Below are 16,188 nucleotides of genomic sequence, written 5' to 3' on the forward strand. Positions count from 1 at the left end.
GGGGAGGCGGGCGGCAAGCCCTGCTGGCCCCGGGCCAGCGCCCTCGCCCCCCTGGGGCTCCGTCTCCCCCACTTTGGAAACTGAGGGGGCCGGGCTGGAGGATCTCTAAGCACCCTTTGGGCACTGACGTCACCTGTCACGCAAATCAACGAGCTTTTATTAAGACACGACGGCCTGGAGGGCAGGGGGCCAGCCCCTAGCCCTCTCTGGGCCTCAATTTCCTCATTTGTAAAATGGGGGGAGGGAAGGAAGGGTCAAGTCAGCATAATGTTTCCATGGTGATCAAGGAGGGCCCGGCGTCGTGACGTCACGCGCAGGGGCGGGACGTTGCCAGAGGGAGCTCCTCCTGCCGAGGGATGGACAGGGATGAAAGGAGTAGAGCTCCGGCTGGAGGCGAGGAGGACGTCGGGGTCCCCTCCCTAGACTCGTCTCGCTCATGCGGGCTCCAAGCCTGTCCCGGGCAGCTGCTTCCGGTTAACCGGACCCCCCCCCCCCCCCGCACCGGCGCTCCAGTGTCGCCCTCCCCTACCCCCCCGCGCCATGTGCGCCAAGAGAGAACTACAATCCCCAAGAGCCTTTGCGACAAAGTTACCCTGATTGGTGACTGGGCGCGTCAGCGTAGAGGAGCGCGACACTGAAGCGCCGGTGCGGGTGGGTCCGCGCTCCCAACGGGAGGTGGGGGATGGGTGGGCTGGTTCCGTGAAGTTGCCTACGCTTCCGGAGATATACTCAAGGAATGACTCTTTAGCGTACGGATTCACGGAGACGCCTTTCCTAAGTGGGGGATGGGGTGGTCGCAGAGGTGGAGGTTGGGGGATGGGAGGTGGAAAGAGGCGGAGGGGGGGAAGGTCACGACACACCATCACTACTACTGCGCATGTGTCAACGGCAATGTGTTTCCCAAGGAGGCGCTACAAATAACCAATCAGAGAGCGCGCCCTTTGGTGTCGGCCCAGAGTCCTGCCGTGCTGGCTCCTGGGAAACGTAGTCTGGGCCTGTCCCGCAAAGCAATCAATAACGATTCTTCAGGGCTTGGAAAGGTGGGGATGGGTGCCTTGGGCCGTTAAGGAGACGCAGAAGACAGTCTCACAAGCTCTTTATTAAAAATCTCCTTATCGCTCCCTCGTCAATAGTAGGGCGCAATCATGTGACGTCACTCGTATGCGGCCTGATCCAGATGTCTGTATCCCCGCAGCAACCGCCTGTTATTCCTGTAGGTGTAGGCCCTGGTCCGAAAGGAAAAAGAAGCCCATTTGTCAGAAGGGACCCCAGCTCCGCTCTGCCCCGCAGCGAGCCCCTTTTCCCGGCCCGCAAAAGGTTCGCCCTGAAGGCTACGACCCTAGCCTTGGGCAGGTGCATCACTTGCTGGGCGGATTCTCCAGAGCCTCAGCTCCGAGTCCCCGCCTTCCCTTTCACGCGTCCTCAGAGGGAATTCAGCCTATCAGGGGCAGAACTTGGTATGACGGTGGTCGCTAGGCAGATCGTGCGGCCTGAGGTGCCCCGACACACCCACACCCACACAATGTACCCTTCGTTGTGAGGGAAAGGCCAGTAAGAGTGAGAGACTGGGCTGAGAGCCTTCGGGAGGCGTCTCCTTGGGAGCACCAAGGCCGAACAACATGTCCCATGATGCTCCGGGACGGAGAGCCGCCTCCATTGGCCAGAGGATCTCGCGGGAGCAGAGGGGGGCGGGGCCGCTGGCCTGGGGCGGCCGTCTCTGGTGGTTATCTCTGTTTTACGTCATCGGAGGAAGAAAGTCAGAGTTGGAAACCTGGCACGTTTTCCCTTCCAAGGGAATGCAGGCTCCTCCTCCAAGGCACGGACCTCTTCCGATCCGGGGAGCGGAGCCCCGTGGGCTGTCTAGACACTCTAGGGGGCGCCGTGGTGCACACAGCGCCTGCCTAGAGCCGGGAAGAGCTGAGTTCAAAGCCAGCCCCAGACGCACACTAGCTGGCGAGTCACGTCACCCCGTTTGCCTCAGTTTCCTCACCTGTAAAATGTTGTGGAGAAGGAAATGGCGAACCACTCCGGTATCTTTGCCAGGAAAGTCCCATTTGGGGTCATGGAGAGTCAGGCGGGCCTCAATCAGAAGCCGAAGCTATAACCCGGAGAAGGGTGAAGAGCCGGACCTCCGTGTGGACACACAAGCGCTTCTGAGGCTTGTGCCGGGTCATGTGCCTCGGCGGGCCTGGCTCACGGGCCCGGCAGGAGGGCCAGCGTCGCGAGCATCGTCAAGCGGGGCGAGGCTGAGAACCCCATCTATTCGCGGCCTTTGGTGACTTAAAAGACGAAGAAATGCAGCGAGACTTAGAACCGTACCTGGGCTAGGAGCTCACTGGAGAAAGCCTCCCACCCAGCTGTGAGAAGAGGGAAGCGCAAGGCGGTGAGCATTGACATTGTAGCTACTTCGTGCGCTAAGCACTTTTGTAACGAATGGGATCCTTGGCCACGTATCCGAAGAGAGGAGAGGAACCAGCAACCATACATCTATCACCTGAGTGCGCTCTCGGAGACTCCCGCCAGGGGGCAGTCTGGCCAAAGAATCTCCGTGTCTACTGAACCATTAACACAGTCAGACCACACGAAGCATTTTGAAGGCTAGAAACCCATATAAGTAGCCCAGAAGGTATTTAGGGTCCTGAAAAGATAGGAGAATGGCTCACTTGTCATCCCTAAAAGAGTCAGATATACTCTACGATCTGGAGTTAAGGAACAAAGAAAGTCTATTGAGCAGGTTCCAAGAGGTCAGACAGCTGGGTGCCAGGACTGGGGATGCAAAGGAAAGCAGAAGACAGTCCCTGTTCTCAGTGAGCTCACAGTCTAACGTGGAAGCCAGCCTACAAGGCACTAGCATTCAGAGCAATTAGGACAGACTCCCATAGAAGATAGGATTTCACGTGAGACGAAGCCAGGAGGAGATGAAGGAGATGGGGGGTGAGCTCTCCAGCCTCTGAGAATGCCTGGACTATCTTGTTTAAGGAGCAGCGAGGACTGTGTCACTAACTCACAGGATACAAGGGGGAGGGTGGTGTAAGGGGTGATAAAACCGCAGAGATGATTGGCGGGTGGGGTGAGGTGCAAACTTCGGGTCAGGAAAGGCTTTGAACGACAGAGAATTTTCTGTTTGGTCCTGGAGGTGGTGTCGAGTTACAGGAATGTATTGAGTATTTGACTGGGGGGCAGGCAAGCCCTGCACTGGAGGAGTATCACTCTGACAGCCGAGGGGAGGACGGACTGGTGTGGGGAGAGACTGTAAGCAGACAGACCACCCAACAGCTACTGTCATGGTCCAGATGGGAGGTGATGAGGGTATGCAGCGGGGTGGGGCAGTGTCAGAGGAGAGAAGAAGACATATTGGAAAGGTGGTGGAGAAAGGAATCACACTTAGACTGCCAGCCTGGGTGATGGGAGGATGGTGGGAAGAGGAGACAGTTCGAGGGAAAGATAACGAGTTCCATTTTAGATATGTTGGACCTATTGAGTTCTAAATGTCCAACAGGCCGTTTGACACGCTAGACTGGAGGTCAGCAGAGAGGTCAGGTCTGTCAATCCGGAAACATTGATTAGGTGCCTACCACGTGCCAAGCTCTGTGCTAGAGGCATGAAAAGAGACAAAAGACAATTCCTGCCCACAAGGAGCTTACGATTGAGTGGGGAGATAACATCAGAGCATATTCATACAAACCAGCTATACACAGGATAAACGGGAAATGATTAACAGGGAGGGCCCTGTAATTAAGGACTGGAGAGGTGGGATTTTAGTGGGGACTTAAAGGAAGCCAGAAAGCAGAGGGGAGGGGTGAGAGCATTCCAGGCATGGGGGACAGTTAGAGAAATTGCCTGGAGCCAAGAGATAACAGGCCAGCTAGAGGCCAGGGTTACTGGACTGAAGATGACGGGTAGGGGAGTGAGGTGTGAGAAGACTGGAAAAGTGTGGGACTGGACTGATGTAAGCTGTGAATGGCTTTGAAGGCCAAAAACAGCATTTTGTATTTGATCCTGGAAGCAATAAGAAGACACTCAAGTTTATTGAGGTCTGAAGAGGGGGGGGGGCAGTGTTGACATGATTCAACCTACACTTTAGGAAAATTACTTTCATGACTAAATGGAAAATGGATCAGAGTGGGGAGAGACCTGAGGCAGGCACACCCTCCAGCAGGCTCTTGAAATAATCCAGGGGTAAGATGATGAGAGCCTGCCCCAGGCTGCTGTCAGTTGGAAAGATGCTGTAAAGGTGAAATCCACAGGCCTTGGCACCATATTGGATGTGGGAGGTGACAGGTGGTGAGAAGGCAAGGATGACTCAGGGATGGAGGATGGTGCTGCCCTCTACAGTCATTGGGAAGGGTTGGGGGAAAGATGAATTCCGTTTGGGGCATGTTGAGTTTAAGATGTCCACTGCTACATGAATGTCATGGAATACTATTGTGCTATAAGAAATGAGGAGCAGACGGACTTCGTCATTACCTGGAGAGACTTATATAAACCCATGCTGAGTGAGGACAGCAGAACCAGGAGAACATTGTACATAATCACAGACACATCGTATGTGTGATGACTGACTGACAGACTGGGCTCCTCTCAGCAAGCAAAGGCTATAAGACACCTCCAAAAGATGCATGATGGGAAGGCTCTCCACACCTAGAGAAAGAACTGCGGAGTCTGAATGCAGATGGAAGCAGACCACTTGCTCTCTTTTGCTTTGTTTTGTTTCTTCTGTCTCATTGTTCTCTCCGTTGGTTAGAATTCTTTACAACTTGACTAATGTTAATGTGAAGGCATTTGTAGAACCTATATTGGATTGCATGCCACCATGGTGGGGAAGGGGAAAGGGAAGGTGAGGGAGGGGCAGAAAATTTGGCACTCAAGGGATTGCGGAAATGAATGTTGTAAACTAAAAGCAAATAAATAAATTCAAAATGTAAAAAAAGACAAGAATCTCAAAAAAAAAAAAAAGGTGTCCACTGGTCATCCAGTTCAAGCTGACTGAAGGGGAGGGGGAGATGTAAGACTGGAGGTCAGCAGAGAGTTTGGGGCAGGGTAAGTAGACTTTAGAATCATCAGCATAGAGATGGTCATTAAATCCATGGGAACTAATGAGATCACCAAGTAAAGTCACATAGAGGGAGAAGAGAAGAGGACCCAGGACAGGGCCCTGAGGGACACGTAAGGTTAGAGAGCATGGTCTGGAGGAAGATCCAGCAATGGAGGCAGAGGAGGAGCAGTCAGAGAGGGAGGAGGAGCCCCAGGAGAGAGGGCATCCCCAAAACCTAGAGAGAAGCGAGTACCAGGGAGGAGCCAGATCACCAGCGTCCAAGGCTACAAAGAGGGCAAGGAGGTGAAGACTGAGAAAAGGCAACCAAGAGATGAGTGGTAACTTGGAGGGGGCAGTTTTGGTGGAATGATGAGGTCAGTGGTTGTATTGTAAGGAGATGAGAACAAAGTGGAGGCATCTACCGTAGGCAGCCATTTCCAGGAATTTAGCTGCAAAGGGCAGAAGAGATGTGGGACCATAGTTAATGGGGATAGAGGGATCAAGGGAGGGCTTTTTCAGGATGGGGGAGACATGGGCATGTTTGAAGGCAGAAGGGAAGGAGCCAGGACAGTGAGAGATTAAAAATAAACGAGAGAGTTGAGATGTCAGAAAAAGGGAGTGATACAGGGGATAAGATAGAAGGGTCAGCCTTGGTCAGGAGTCAGGCCACCTCATCATGGGAGAAAGGAGTGAAGGAGGAGAGGGGCAGAAGGCACTGCAGTGATAGAAGATGAGGAAGAGGAGAGAAGAGGGAGCTCACAGCGAACGGTCTGGACAAGCAGATTTGAGAGATGAGGACCCCACTGCACGTTGGTGCTCTCAGGGACTGGGAAATCAGTAGAGTCTCTCCGTACAGAATGTGGTCTGTGTCACTCTGGGAGGAGGGGATTGCCCCTTTCCTGCCCTAGAAACCCCTAGGGAGTGGAAGACATCCATAAAGGCTGAGGAAAGCAATAGCCTATCCTGGACCATCTACACATTCACAATACAGCTTGCAGGCTGGTAGGGTTGAGGATTTCAAAGGCACAGAGCTGACAGTGGGGACCATTTGGAGTGATTCAGTTGACTTGTGATGCTTTCCTAGTAATGACAGAATGGTGGATTAAAATCTAAAATGCAAGACATCCTGCATGTTAAGTTGTAGTTTTATGGTAGCCTGCAGGATCACCCCTATTAGAGTTGATCCACAGAATGATTCACATTGGCTACATGTCCTGTGACCAGATGGGTCCGTATCAAGTGTGGCATGTGCCCAGGGTGTCCCGTTACTCTCTGCAGCTGCTAGGCTACACCGCGTGCTACACAGGACCTAGCTATTCACTCTGTACCATGCCATGGCTGGATTACTTTGTCGACTCCACATTCCAGTTCAGAGTGTGTTCAGGCACACTGTGGCATGGAATTCTTGTTTGGATGACGATTACCTGTGCCTATTTGTGCTTATTAATGAATAATTATAGTGGTTGCAGATATTACAGCATGTGACATGTAATTTTGCAGGATTGCACACTTCTTTTCTGGTGATGAACACAGCAAGGAACCCCACTGGAGAATTGCCATATTCCCATAATGCCAGCAGGGTGAAGGCAATGTCTTTCCCAGGAGAGTGGCTCGAACTCCCCGACCCATGGTGCTTTATGATCACAGAGATGTGCAGGAGCCAGCCCAAACTTGTTAAATTTTCAGTGTAAGCCGGTACACCTTAGAAACTGGCAAACAGCTAGGTGGCACCACAGTGCACAGAACCCAGGACCTGGACTCAGGATTTTACTGAGGATAAATCAGGCCTCAGGCACTTCCTAACTGTCTGACTCTGGGCAAGTCACTTAATGCTGTTTACCTCAGTTTCCTCATCTGTAAAATGATTTGGAGAAGGAAATGGCAAACCACCCCAGTTTCTTTGCCAAGAAAACCCCAAAGGGGGTCACAGGGTGTTGATTGTGACTGAACAACAACAGATCAAGGCTTGATTTATTCTGTTCACTAGTCTGGACTAAAGTGATGGAGAAAACGTGGATGATGCAGGAGAACTGTAAGTATGTCTCATGGGTACAGGTCTTTGGAGAGTTGGTTATCAAACATTTGCCAGCATACTACTGGCCCTAACAAGAGCAGAGTAGTACTAAAGCTGAGAAGGTAAGACAGCTGAACAGATGAAGAGAGAAGCTACAGAGAACGCAGAGCAGCAGGAGAAATGGCTGTTTGAGGTTTTGCCCCCCAGCACATGAAAGCCAACAAGGTGTTTGCCTGTAACAACCAGCTAAATACAGACCTGCTTCCCAGAGAAAGCCAGTGTGGAGGCAGCCCGTGGGGACGGGTCCTAGCCATGGACAGAAGCTGCCAGGACACTTTGTATGACTGTCTGAGCTCAGCAGGGATGATCGAGGACCAGTGCAGCCCCAAGAACCTGAGCCGTGGCCCTTCCCATCCTCTATGAGTGATGGCATGTTGCGTTTGTGGAGGAAGTACTGGAGGTGCTGCTGGGGACGTGGCCAAACCGCTCTGCAGGCACAGCACCTGGAGAGACGCTGGACTCCCTCCTCAGGGGATGGAGGCTGGATGAGGAAGTGATGGGGGGTGGTGCTGTCTGATGCTTGATGTATTTATTGATGAGTGTCATCCAGCTGTTCCCGATTTTTCCACCATGCATCTATCACCTTGTTAACTAAAAGTTCTTGTTCTCTTCAGGCGTGAGAGCACAAAGCATTCTTATTGGACAAGAAGGGGCTTGGAATCCCAAACGACGTTGATGGAGGGAGGGGGTGATGTTTTTGGTACCTGTTACCACATAATAAGAGCCAGAGATGGCCAGAGATGCACTGAGACAGATGCAGAAGAGAGACAAGGATAGAAAGAGGAATGAGGAGAGAGAGAGATAGATGGGGGCAAGTGAGAGACACCAAGAGGCAGAGAGAGATGGGGAGAGAAGACCACGGGAAGAATTCAAACAAGCTGAGTCTGGTAAAGGAGACAAGGAGACATTGGGAAAGGAAGGCTCAGAGACAGAAAGGGAATCAAAGTCAAGAGACAAACGGGGATAAGGAGATGGAGAGACACAGGCACACTGAGAAACACACGTTGGAGAAACAGGATGAATCAAAGACTCAGGTGTTTCCTCTCCCTGATCCCATCTAGAAAGGCATCTCTGGTTCCTGGGGACACTGGGCCAGGGCGTGGTTGCAGGGCACCCCAAGATTTCCATCCTGGTAAGGTTGGGTGTATAAGCCATTCAGGACCCCATCTGGATGTGACCACAGGGCCCAGAAGGAATCACAGAATCTCGAAGTTGGAAGAAATCTCCAAGATTCAGTCCAACCTATGTCTGAATAAAAATCTTCATCTGGGTGCTGTTCGAGGACCTCCCGTGGTAGGGAAGTGGTGGCCTCCCAGAGCAGCCCTTCCCATAGTCGGACTGTTCCAGTTATCTGAAATGCTTTTCTTGACATCAAGCCTCTATAATTTCTGCTCCTTGCATTTATTGCTGGGAGAGATGAGATGAGACAATGGACAGAGGACTAGACCCAAAGTCTAGTAGAATGAGCTCAGATCCAGCCACAGCCAGCCATGTAACCTGTGTGACCCTGGGCAAGTCACTTGACCTCGGCCTGAGTTTCCTCATCTGTAAAATGGGATAACAGCACTTACTTCCCAGGGTTGTTGTAAGGATAAAATGAGATAATATTTGTAAAGTTCTTTGCCAACATAGAAGCACTAGTTATTATTATAATAATTACTTTCTGCAGGACAGTACTAATACTTTTACACAGCTAATATGTCCCTGTCTCCTAAAACACAGTATGGTAGCTGGACAGGGGGCTGGGGTCTCTTTAAAAGAGGGTAGTCTGTATCAGAGAGCAGATGGATCCGAGATGGTGGTTGCTATGGACACGAATGCGTATGTATGTTTGTTTGTTTGACTTCACCCAAGGAAGTGGCAGTGGAAGACAGAGCGGGAGAGAGCTGGTCTCTGAGCCAGCTCCAACTCACACCTTGTGATCCTTGCTATTCATGCAGCCTCTCAGTATTCCAGGCAATTCTCTCTGACTCAATATTGTAAAGAAGAGGGAGTTTCCTCATCTGGGGAAATTCACTATGTCAGTGAAATCAAAAGTCTTGTCGGGCCATCCAACTAAGCTATTAATCAGGAGAGATGCGAACCGAGACATTAAACAGAAGACGAAACAGGGGGAGCTGACAGGAAGCTTGAGGACTGGTGGGTCAGGGGGCACCTCAGAAAGACCCTCACCCCTAAATGTGATCACATCAGGGTGACCCTACCACTACATAACTGGGTGTTCTTCCTGGTTCATACTGAGGCCAGGCAGGACACAAGATGGTGGAAGGGAATGAGTGACGCAGAGGCATTCTAGCAGAACAAGAATTACAGAAGGCCATCAAAAGCTATTCATCACAAGAGCTCTACCTGCCCAAGCAGAATAAGTCTATTATATGTGGGTGTGATGAAGCTGGGATTCGCTCAGCACGAGATGCTTGGAACTGTCACTTGTGGGGAGAGCTCACATTTCACACCCATTCATTGGAATAGCAGGCAAAGCCATCATTATTTAAATTGCTACACACCCAGTGTTTCTTTTGTGGGGAGATCATCCTCCTGAGATGAGATCAGCCGATGCTTGGCTCATGTCTCTCCCCATTCCAGCTCCTGCTCTCATCCAAGGACTGCCTCGGCCAGACTCCTCCCTCAAGCAGCTCAGACTCTGTTCCTTCCTCCATTCAGTTCCTGTGACCTTCTCCTCTGCCCCACCTCAGCTCCAACGGGCATGATCAGTCATATCTTTGATCCTAATACTCTGCCCTTGTGGACCAAATGGCAAACCACTGGAGTGTCTTTGCCAAGAAAGCCCCAGGGGGGGGGGGTCACAAAGATTCAGATGTGACTGAAAAACAACTCGGCAGCAACCAAGCTCCTCTTTTAAAAGAATGGTCTTGGAAATTCCTTCACCAGATCAGGGGCTTCTATCATTCCTTTCCCGCCTCTGCCTTATAACCCCTAGCCCTGCTCATTCTCAATGGGACCTCTAATCCTCCAGCCTTGATGCTCGCCCTGCACGGGCTCCACTCTCCTCCCTTACCATGCTCAACCCCTTGGCCAGCCAGTGTCACGCTATACTCCCCTCTCCTCTAGAATCTTTGTCCCCCTTTCCCACTGCCCATCACGCCTTGCCAAACACCAACCCGGGATTCTCTCTACCATCTTTCACCTTTGCTCCTACTCCTAAGCTGGTAGAAAGGAGCTATCGGAAGTCAGGAAGATGGGCTGATTTCCTGCCATCACCAAGGAGGTGCCCTGGCCACCGCCCACCCGGACAGCATGTCTGGCCATGCCATTCGCTGCCTCCTCAGAAGGCCCCCGGGGTCCCTTTGCCTCTAGGGTCAAATAGAAAGTCCTCGTCATTAGAACCTGGTCCCGGCCTGGTCTCCTCTTAGGCTCTTTTAAAACATGCTATTCCCCTCCAGCCAGACTGACCTGCTCTTTCTTGCCGATAGCCCTCCAGCTCCCATCTCCCTACCTTCTCACTGACTGTGCCCCGTGCCTGGAATAGCCTCCCTCCTCACCTTTGCCTCTTGGAATCCTTGACTCCCTTCGAGATTGGGTTCAAATGCGCTCTTTCCTGTCCCTCTTCCCAACCCAGCCCTGCTGCCAACCCCTTCCTCTCCAAGGTCACCATCCATTCCCCTCGGTCCGCATCTTGTAGGCACCTAATCATTTACCCATTATGTTCTTCCTTAGAATAGAAGATCCCAGAGGGCAGGGACTAGCTCGCTTTACCTTTCTTTGCCTGTGTCTCCACAGTGTCATGTGGTGCCTGGTGTTTAGTAAACGCTTGAGCATCGATAGGTTAGTGGTCTGAAGTCCGATGCAGATCGGAGTTAGCTCCACGGTAATGGTTAAGAAGTTTTCTCCTCCAAGGTTGGATTTCCAAGGAATTTTGCGGTTTGCCTCCATAGCTCCCTTTTGTCCCGGCAGAGCAGATTTGAGCCTTCCTCCTTCCGAGGGACAGCCATCGAGCCAGTCCACATGCCCCGCCTGTTACATGTTTTATCCCATGGGTGAAAACCTCCAGCCCCTTCTGCCTCTCCTCGCGTGGAAGGATCTGGACGCGCTGCCCTTGTCCTCGGATGCTTTGGCACTAAGCGGGATCCTCCAGACGGGTCTAAGCAGGGTGGCCTAGGCAGGAGCACGGGCACTGAGCCCTGCTCGGCCTCTCTAGCAGAGACACTCACAGAGTGTCCTTATTTGCTTTCTTGGCTGCCTCAGCCCACTGCGGACTAAGTGGAAACCCCAGACTCCGGGTCAGACGAGCTGCTGTCCAGCAACGCCTCTCTTATCGGGCACTTGGGAAACTGACCTTTCCACAACTTCAACTCAGAGTATGACAGGTATTCATGTCTTGTTATTCAGCCCAGAGTTCTAGTCAGAGAAGAGTTCCCTGAACCCTGTCTTCCAGCTGTTCCTTCCAGTTTTTCCTCATCTGCAAATGACATGTATACCATCTATGACTTAATCCAAGCCTTTAATAAAAAAAAAATGTTGAACCATTCCTTCAACTTTCAGCTCAGCTTTTCAACCCATGCCAAAGCCTTCAGTTATAATCTAGCCCACCTCTCTTTTCCACAGGAATAGCATGAGCAGTTTTGCAATATTCTTCTCTCTGGAGGTAGATAGCATTTTTCAGCATGAGTCCTTTAGAATTGTCTTGGATCATTGTCTTGACCAGAGTAGCTAAGTCTTTTACCCAATATTCAATCCAATATACATCTGTACAATATTGGTATTAATATATCCAGTGGTCTCCTGGTTCTGTTCATTTCACTTGGCTTCAGTTCATATAGGTCTTCCCAGGTTTTTCTAAAACCCTCACCTTCATCGTTTCTCATAACACCACAGTATTCCATCCCAATCATATACGAAAATGTGTTCAGACATTCCTCAGCATGAATTATGCTTCACTAAAGTCATGGTGGAACTTGGTGATCACTGCTCTCTCTCTGAGGTTCAACCAATCTTATCCTTTTAATAATACACTCTAGAATTTTAACAAAAGTGATCCAGTTCTCTCGCCTAGAGTTTGCAGGCTCCGTTTTTTTTTTTTTAATGGAGCTATGTGCCCTTCCATTGCCCTGTGGTTCCTCTGCCCTTCTCCATGACCTTTCAAACATAGCTACCTACAGGTATTTTCAAATATCTCACCCTCCAGCTCTGGGAATTGCTTGGGATGTCATTCAGTGGGCCCACTGACTTCACTCCAGAGCAGTTAGGGGTTCTCTTAGGATCTCTTCACTCCTGGTTTGCAGCTGCTTTCAGTCATTTTCATTGAGTCCCCACTAGTCCAACCCCCATTCTCCTTGACAGAGGAAATGAGAAGAATGGGGCAGCCCTCTCTCTATCCTGCTGTGGTTCCTCCAGTTTCAGCAGTGGGCCTGCTGCTTCTCTGATCCCTTTCTTGCTCATGGAATTACTCCACATTTCTGTGGCCTTCTTTGTTAACTTCAATTTATTCTGCATTTCAGTGAGACCGTGCCTCTGTATTCATTCTGTAAATGGCCCTTGCAGACTTCCATCTTGTATATCTAATTTTTTAAAACTGTGAGAGTTGCTAAACTATATAGACAAGTTCCTTGTCCTCCACATTGGCATCTTTAAGCCAATCAACCAATCAACATTTATTAAGCACCTACTGTGTACCAGATGCTGTGCTAAGTGCCCCCCTCCCTTTTCTTCCTAATTGAAAGTCTTTCTTTGTGTCTTCAGGATTTATTCTTGAGAATTTCCCCTCTCCTTTGGATGGGTTTCCCCTTTAGAGTCATAGACCAGAGGAGCCTACCTATCCATTGTCTGAGTCCTGGGAGATTTGCTCTCCCAGGATCTATGATTTACTTTGGATTGTCCCTGATTTTCTCCCCAACACAGTTCTAAAATGGAGTAATCACTTCTTGCTAAGGTTCCTGTCATTTCTACCTCAGCAACCCAATAGTACAGGCAGTGTGGCCTGATAGAATTTTGGCCTTGGAGAAAGGACTGGGGGTTGGGGGTTTGAATTTTGCTCCTAATACTAAGAGCTGTGTGACCATGAGCAAATCATTTAACCTCTCTGAGCTCCAGTTTCCCCATCTATATAATGGGGACCTAGCTCAAGGGATTATAGTGAGGGTTAAAGAAATGGTTCGTGTAAAGTGTCTCACAAATCCCGGAGAAGAACGTGGGGCTCAGTGCCCTGTTTGCCCTCTGCTTTGTTTTCCCCTGAGACCCAAGAGATCATTGTGAAGAGATTGGCAAAGCCATTTGTGATGCTCCCGGCGCAAGTGGGTGATTCCTCTGCCCCACCTCCTCTCCTCTAGGGTTGAGATCATACGGCAGAGAATAGGATAAGGGGAGATGACCTGCACGCTCCGGCTCCCCTTTCCCTTTCCAGTCTCCCCATCCCTGACATTGCCATTTAGACTTCCAGAAGAGAACAAAGTGAGGAAGAAAGAAGCAAGAAGCCCGCTCCTGGCAGCTCTACCCAGAAACTTTCCAGATCCCATTTGGCTGCTGAGCTGATCCAAAGCTAATCCCTGCTCCCCAGACAGGGAAGCAAAGACCCCCCACTGCCTTATCCGACTACTCTCTTTAGTCCCTAAGTCTGGGATAGAGAATGCACCCTTCTGCCCCTTCCTTTCCACAAACTGTGGGATGGCTGCGGTCAAGATGACCTTCTGTCTGCCTTTGACGATCTGAGGAAAAAACAGGAGCGCTTGCACATGGCTGGAGGGAAAGGTCTCCACACAGGAGCACGTGAGACAGGCTCCTTTTCGCCTCATTCTATGTGTAAGAGCCCTGATGAGCGCTATAATGGAGCTGTGGAAGCCGTAGTGCGGTGGGGGGAGCTAGATATAGATGGCGGATTTTTTATTTTACTGCTTGGAGTCCTATTTCCTTCTACTCCCTAGATTCAAGTGGGACCTGGTCAGCAAGGGAGCATTTAACCAAATACGCTTTAGAAATAATGTTACCAAACGTGCCTGGCAACGAGCAGGCTTGAAGACTGAGCACCCTCTAGTGGCCACCAAGGACACTGCAGCCTATTCGGAAAGGGAGAGCCTAGGCATTATCTATCAGAAAACGGATAATTGGTCAATTAAGCCCTGCCCTCCAGGCTCCACGGAGGCCGTTACTTCGTCTTGTATTAGAGTTAGACCGTTTTGCTGGACCATTAGCATAGTGATAGATACGGACTGTCTTCTAGAGAGTCAAGAGGCGTTGCTTGGACCATACAATCAAAGGGCCTCATACAGAGTCAGGATCCCAGCTAAGGCAGTATGAGCTGTTGCATTTGTTATAAAAGCCAGGCAAGTTCAGGGAGCGAATGGCCTTGGGGACAATGCCAGCAAGGCAAAGAGTCTCTGAGTCAAGGTCACACTTGTCTCCGTGTGCTCTGGGCAACTCCCTGGGACTGACACACTTCATGGCTCAGCCTTGCACATGGTTGCACCCTGCTGTTATTGGCTAAGAACCAACAGAATCTCCCCTCCTTGACTCCTCTTTTGGAGGAAGAAATCACAAACAAGGTGAGGCAAGAAACCATTTCGGGCTCAAGTCCACAGCTTTCTGGCCCATCAAAGGCCCCACTCGGTGCTGAACAAACTCTTACGTTTTTCATCCTGTCTAGGTATCCCATGGTATGCAACAGTGACAATGTCACTTTTGTTTTGGCCATTGCCTGTGGTTTTTATCACCCCAAGTCCTCCACTGGGTTCCTGGACACACACACACACACACACACACACACACACCCCTCTTCTAAGAGCTCCTTACCCCCTTTTGCCTCTCCCAATGCTTTGGAACGAGATATGCCCTTTGGAACCGTACACCCACCTCAGGCCTTCATGCCCCTGGGATCTCAGTGACACCGGGAGATCAGATTTGCCTCCTAGCACCAAGGTTTGCCTGGTTCCCTCCTCATACTTTGGGATTTTGTATTTGGATATCTAAGGCCATCAGCTGGACTCATGGCTCCTTTCCTAGGCTTCATCTTCTATGAATTCCATGTCTTTGCCGCCATTCTTCCTACATTGCAGCTACTGCTGTCTGGAGAGTCCAGCTTGGTGGGCATACAAAGGCAGTTTTCTTCCTGTCGAATTCTTTTCAGTTGAAAGGCCTTTTGATTGGATTTTATAAGACTCCAAGTAAGGGCATTATCACATGGAAGATTCAGGCCAGAAGAAACCATAAAACATAGAATATCAGAGATGGGAGGAACCTCAGAAAGGAGAATGTCAGTGCTCGGTGGCGACTTTGAACATGGAATGTCAGGACTGAAAGGGACCTTAGAATATAGAAGGTCAACACTGGGAGGGACCCTAGAACCCAGAATGTCAAGTCTGGGATGGGGGGGAATCTTCTAAGAGCTGGGAGGAAAGTAGAACATTACTTTCACAAGGTCCTGTGTTAGGTGCTAAGGGCACAAAGATTCAAAAGGAAAACCCCTACCCTTGAGGTGCTTACATTCTCCTAGCAAGACATGACACAGGGATAGACAAGTATAAGGCTAGGAAGACAGGATGACAAAAAGAAAGGTCATGACACAGAGGTCTAGGAAGATGTGAGGAGGAAGAGGGCACCATCAGGAGGGAGCTGAGATCAGAGGAGGCAGTGTGTTAGTGCTGGAAGGTGCCTTAGAGATGTTTTCATTGGTTATTCACTTCAGTCATGTCTGACCCTCTGTGACCCCCATCTGGGGTTCTCTTGGCAAAGATCCTGGAGTGCTTCACCATTTCCTTCTCCAGTTCATTTTACAGATGAGGAAACTGCGGCAAACAAGGTGAAGTGACTTACCCAAGGTCACACAGTCTGAGACCAGATTTGAACTCAGGTCCTGACTCCAGAGTGTTCTTTCCTCTGCACCATCTAGCTGTACCACCTTAGAGATAATCTAGTCCAACTGCTTTGTTTAGAAAACAGAAGCCCATAGAGGTGAAGGGACTTACCCCAGATCATGCAATGGTTTAGAATCCCAGGATACTGAAACGGGAAGAGAACTCCAATGTCCAAACCCCCTTACTTTAGAAATGAATAGGGAATAGAGGCAGACACACAGAGACAGAGTGGGGTAGAGAGACAGAGAGAGAGACAGAGAGAGAGACAGAGAGAG

General features: G+C 50.3%; 1 protein-coding gene across 1 annotated transcript in view; it reads right to left on the reverse strand.

Annotated features, from left to right (window-relative positions):
• Positions 1–1,079: 1,079 nt before the first annotated feature.
• IZUMO2 (IZUMO family member 2) overlaps positions 1,080–16,188 on the reverse strand; it is a 19,866-nt gene continuing 4,757 nt past the window's right edge. Inside the window, exon 8 of the mRNA XM_069100356.1 lies at positions 1,080–1,226. Within this exon, the coding sequence (XP_068956457.1) occupies positions 1,154–1,226 (73 nt within the window). The 3' untranslated portion in view covers positions 1,080–1,153. The remainder of the gene's footprint in view (positions 1,227–16,188) is intronic.

This window comes from Petaurus breviceps, unplaced genomic scaffold (assembly GCF_028583685.1).
Source record: "Petaurus breviceps papuanus isolate PSGF00001 unplaced genomic scaffold, PetGlider_PUasm1.0 398, whole genome shotgun sequence".
Taxonomy (NCBI): Eukaryota; Metazoa; Chordata; class Mammalia; order Diprotodontia; family Petauridae; genus Petaurus; species Petaurus breviceps.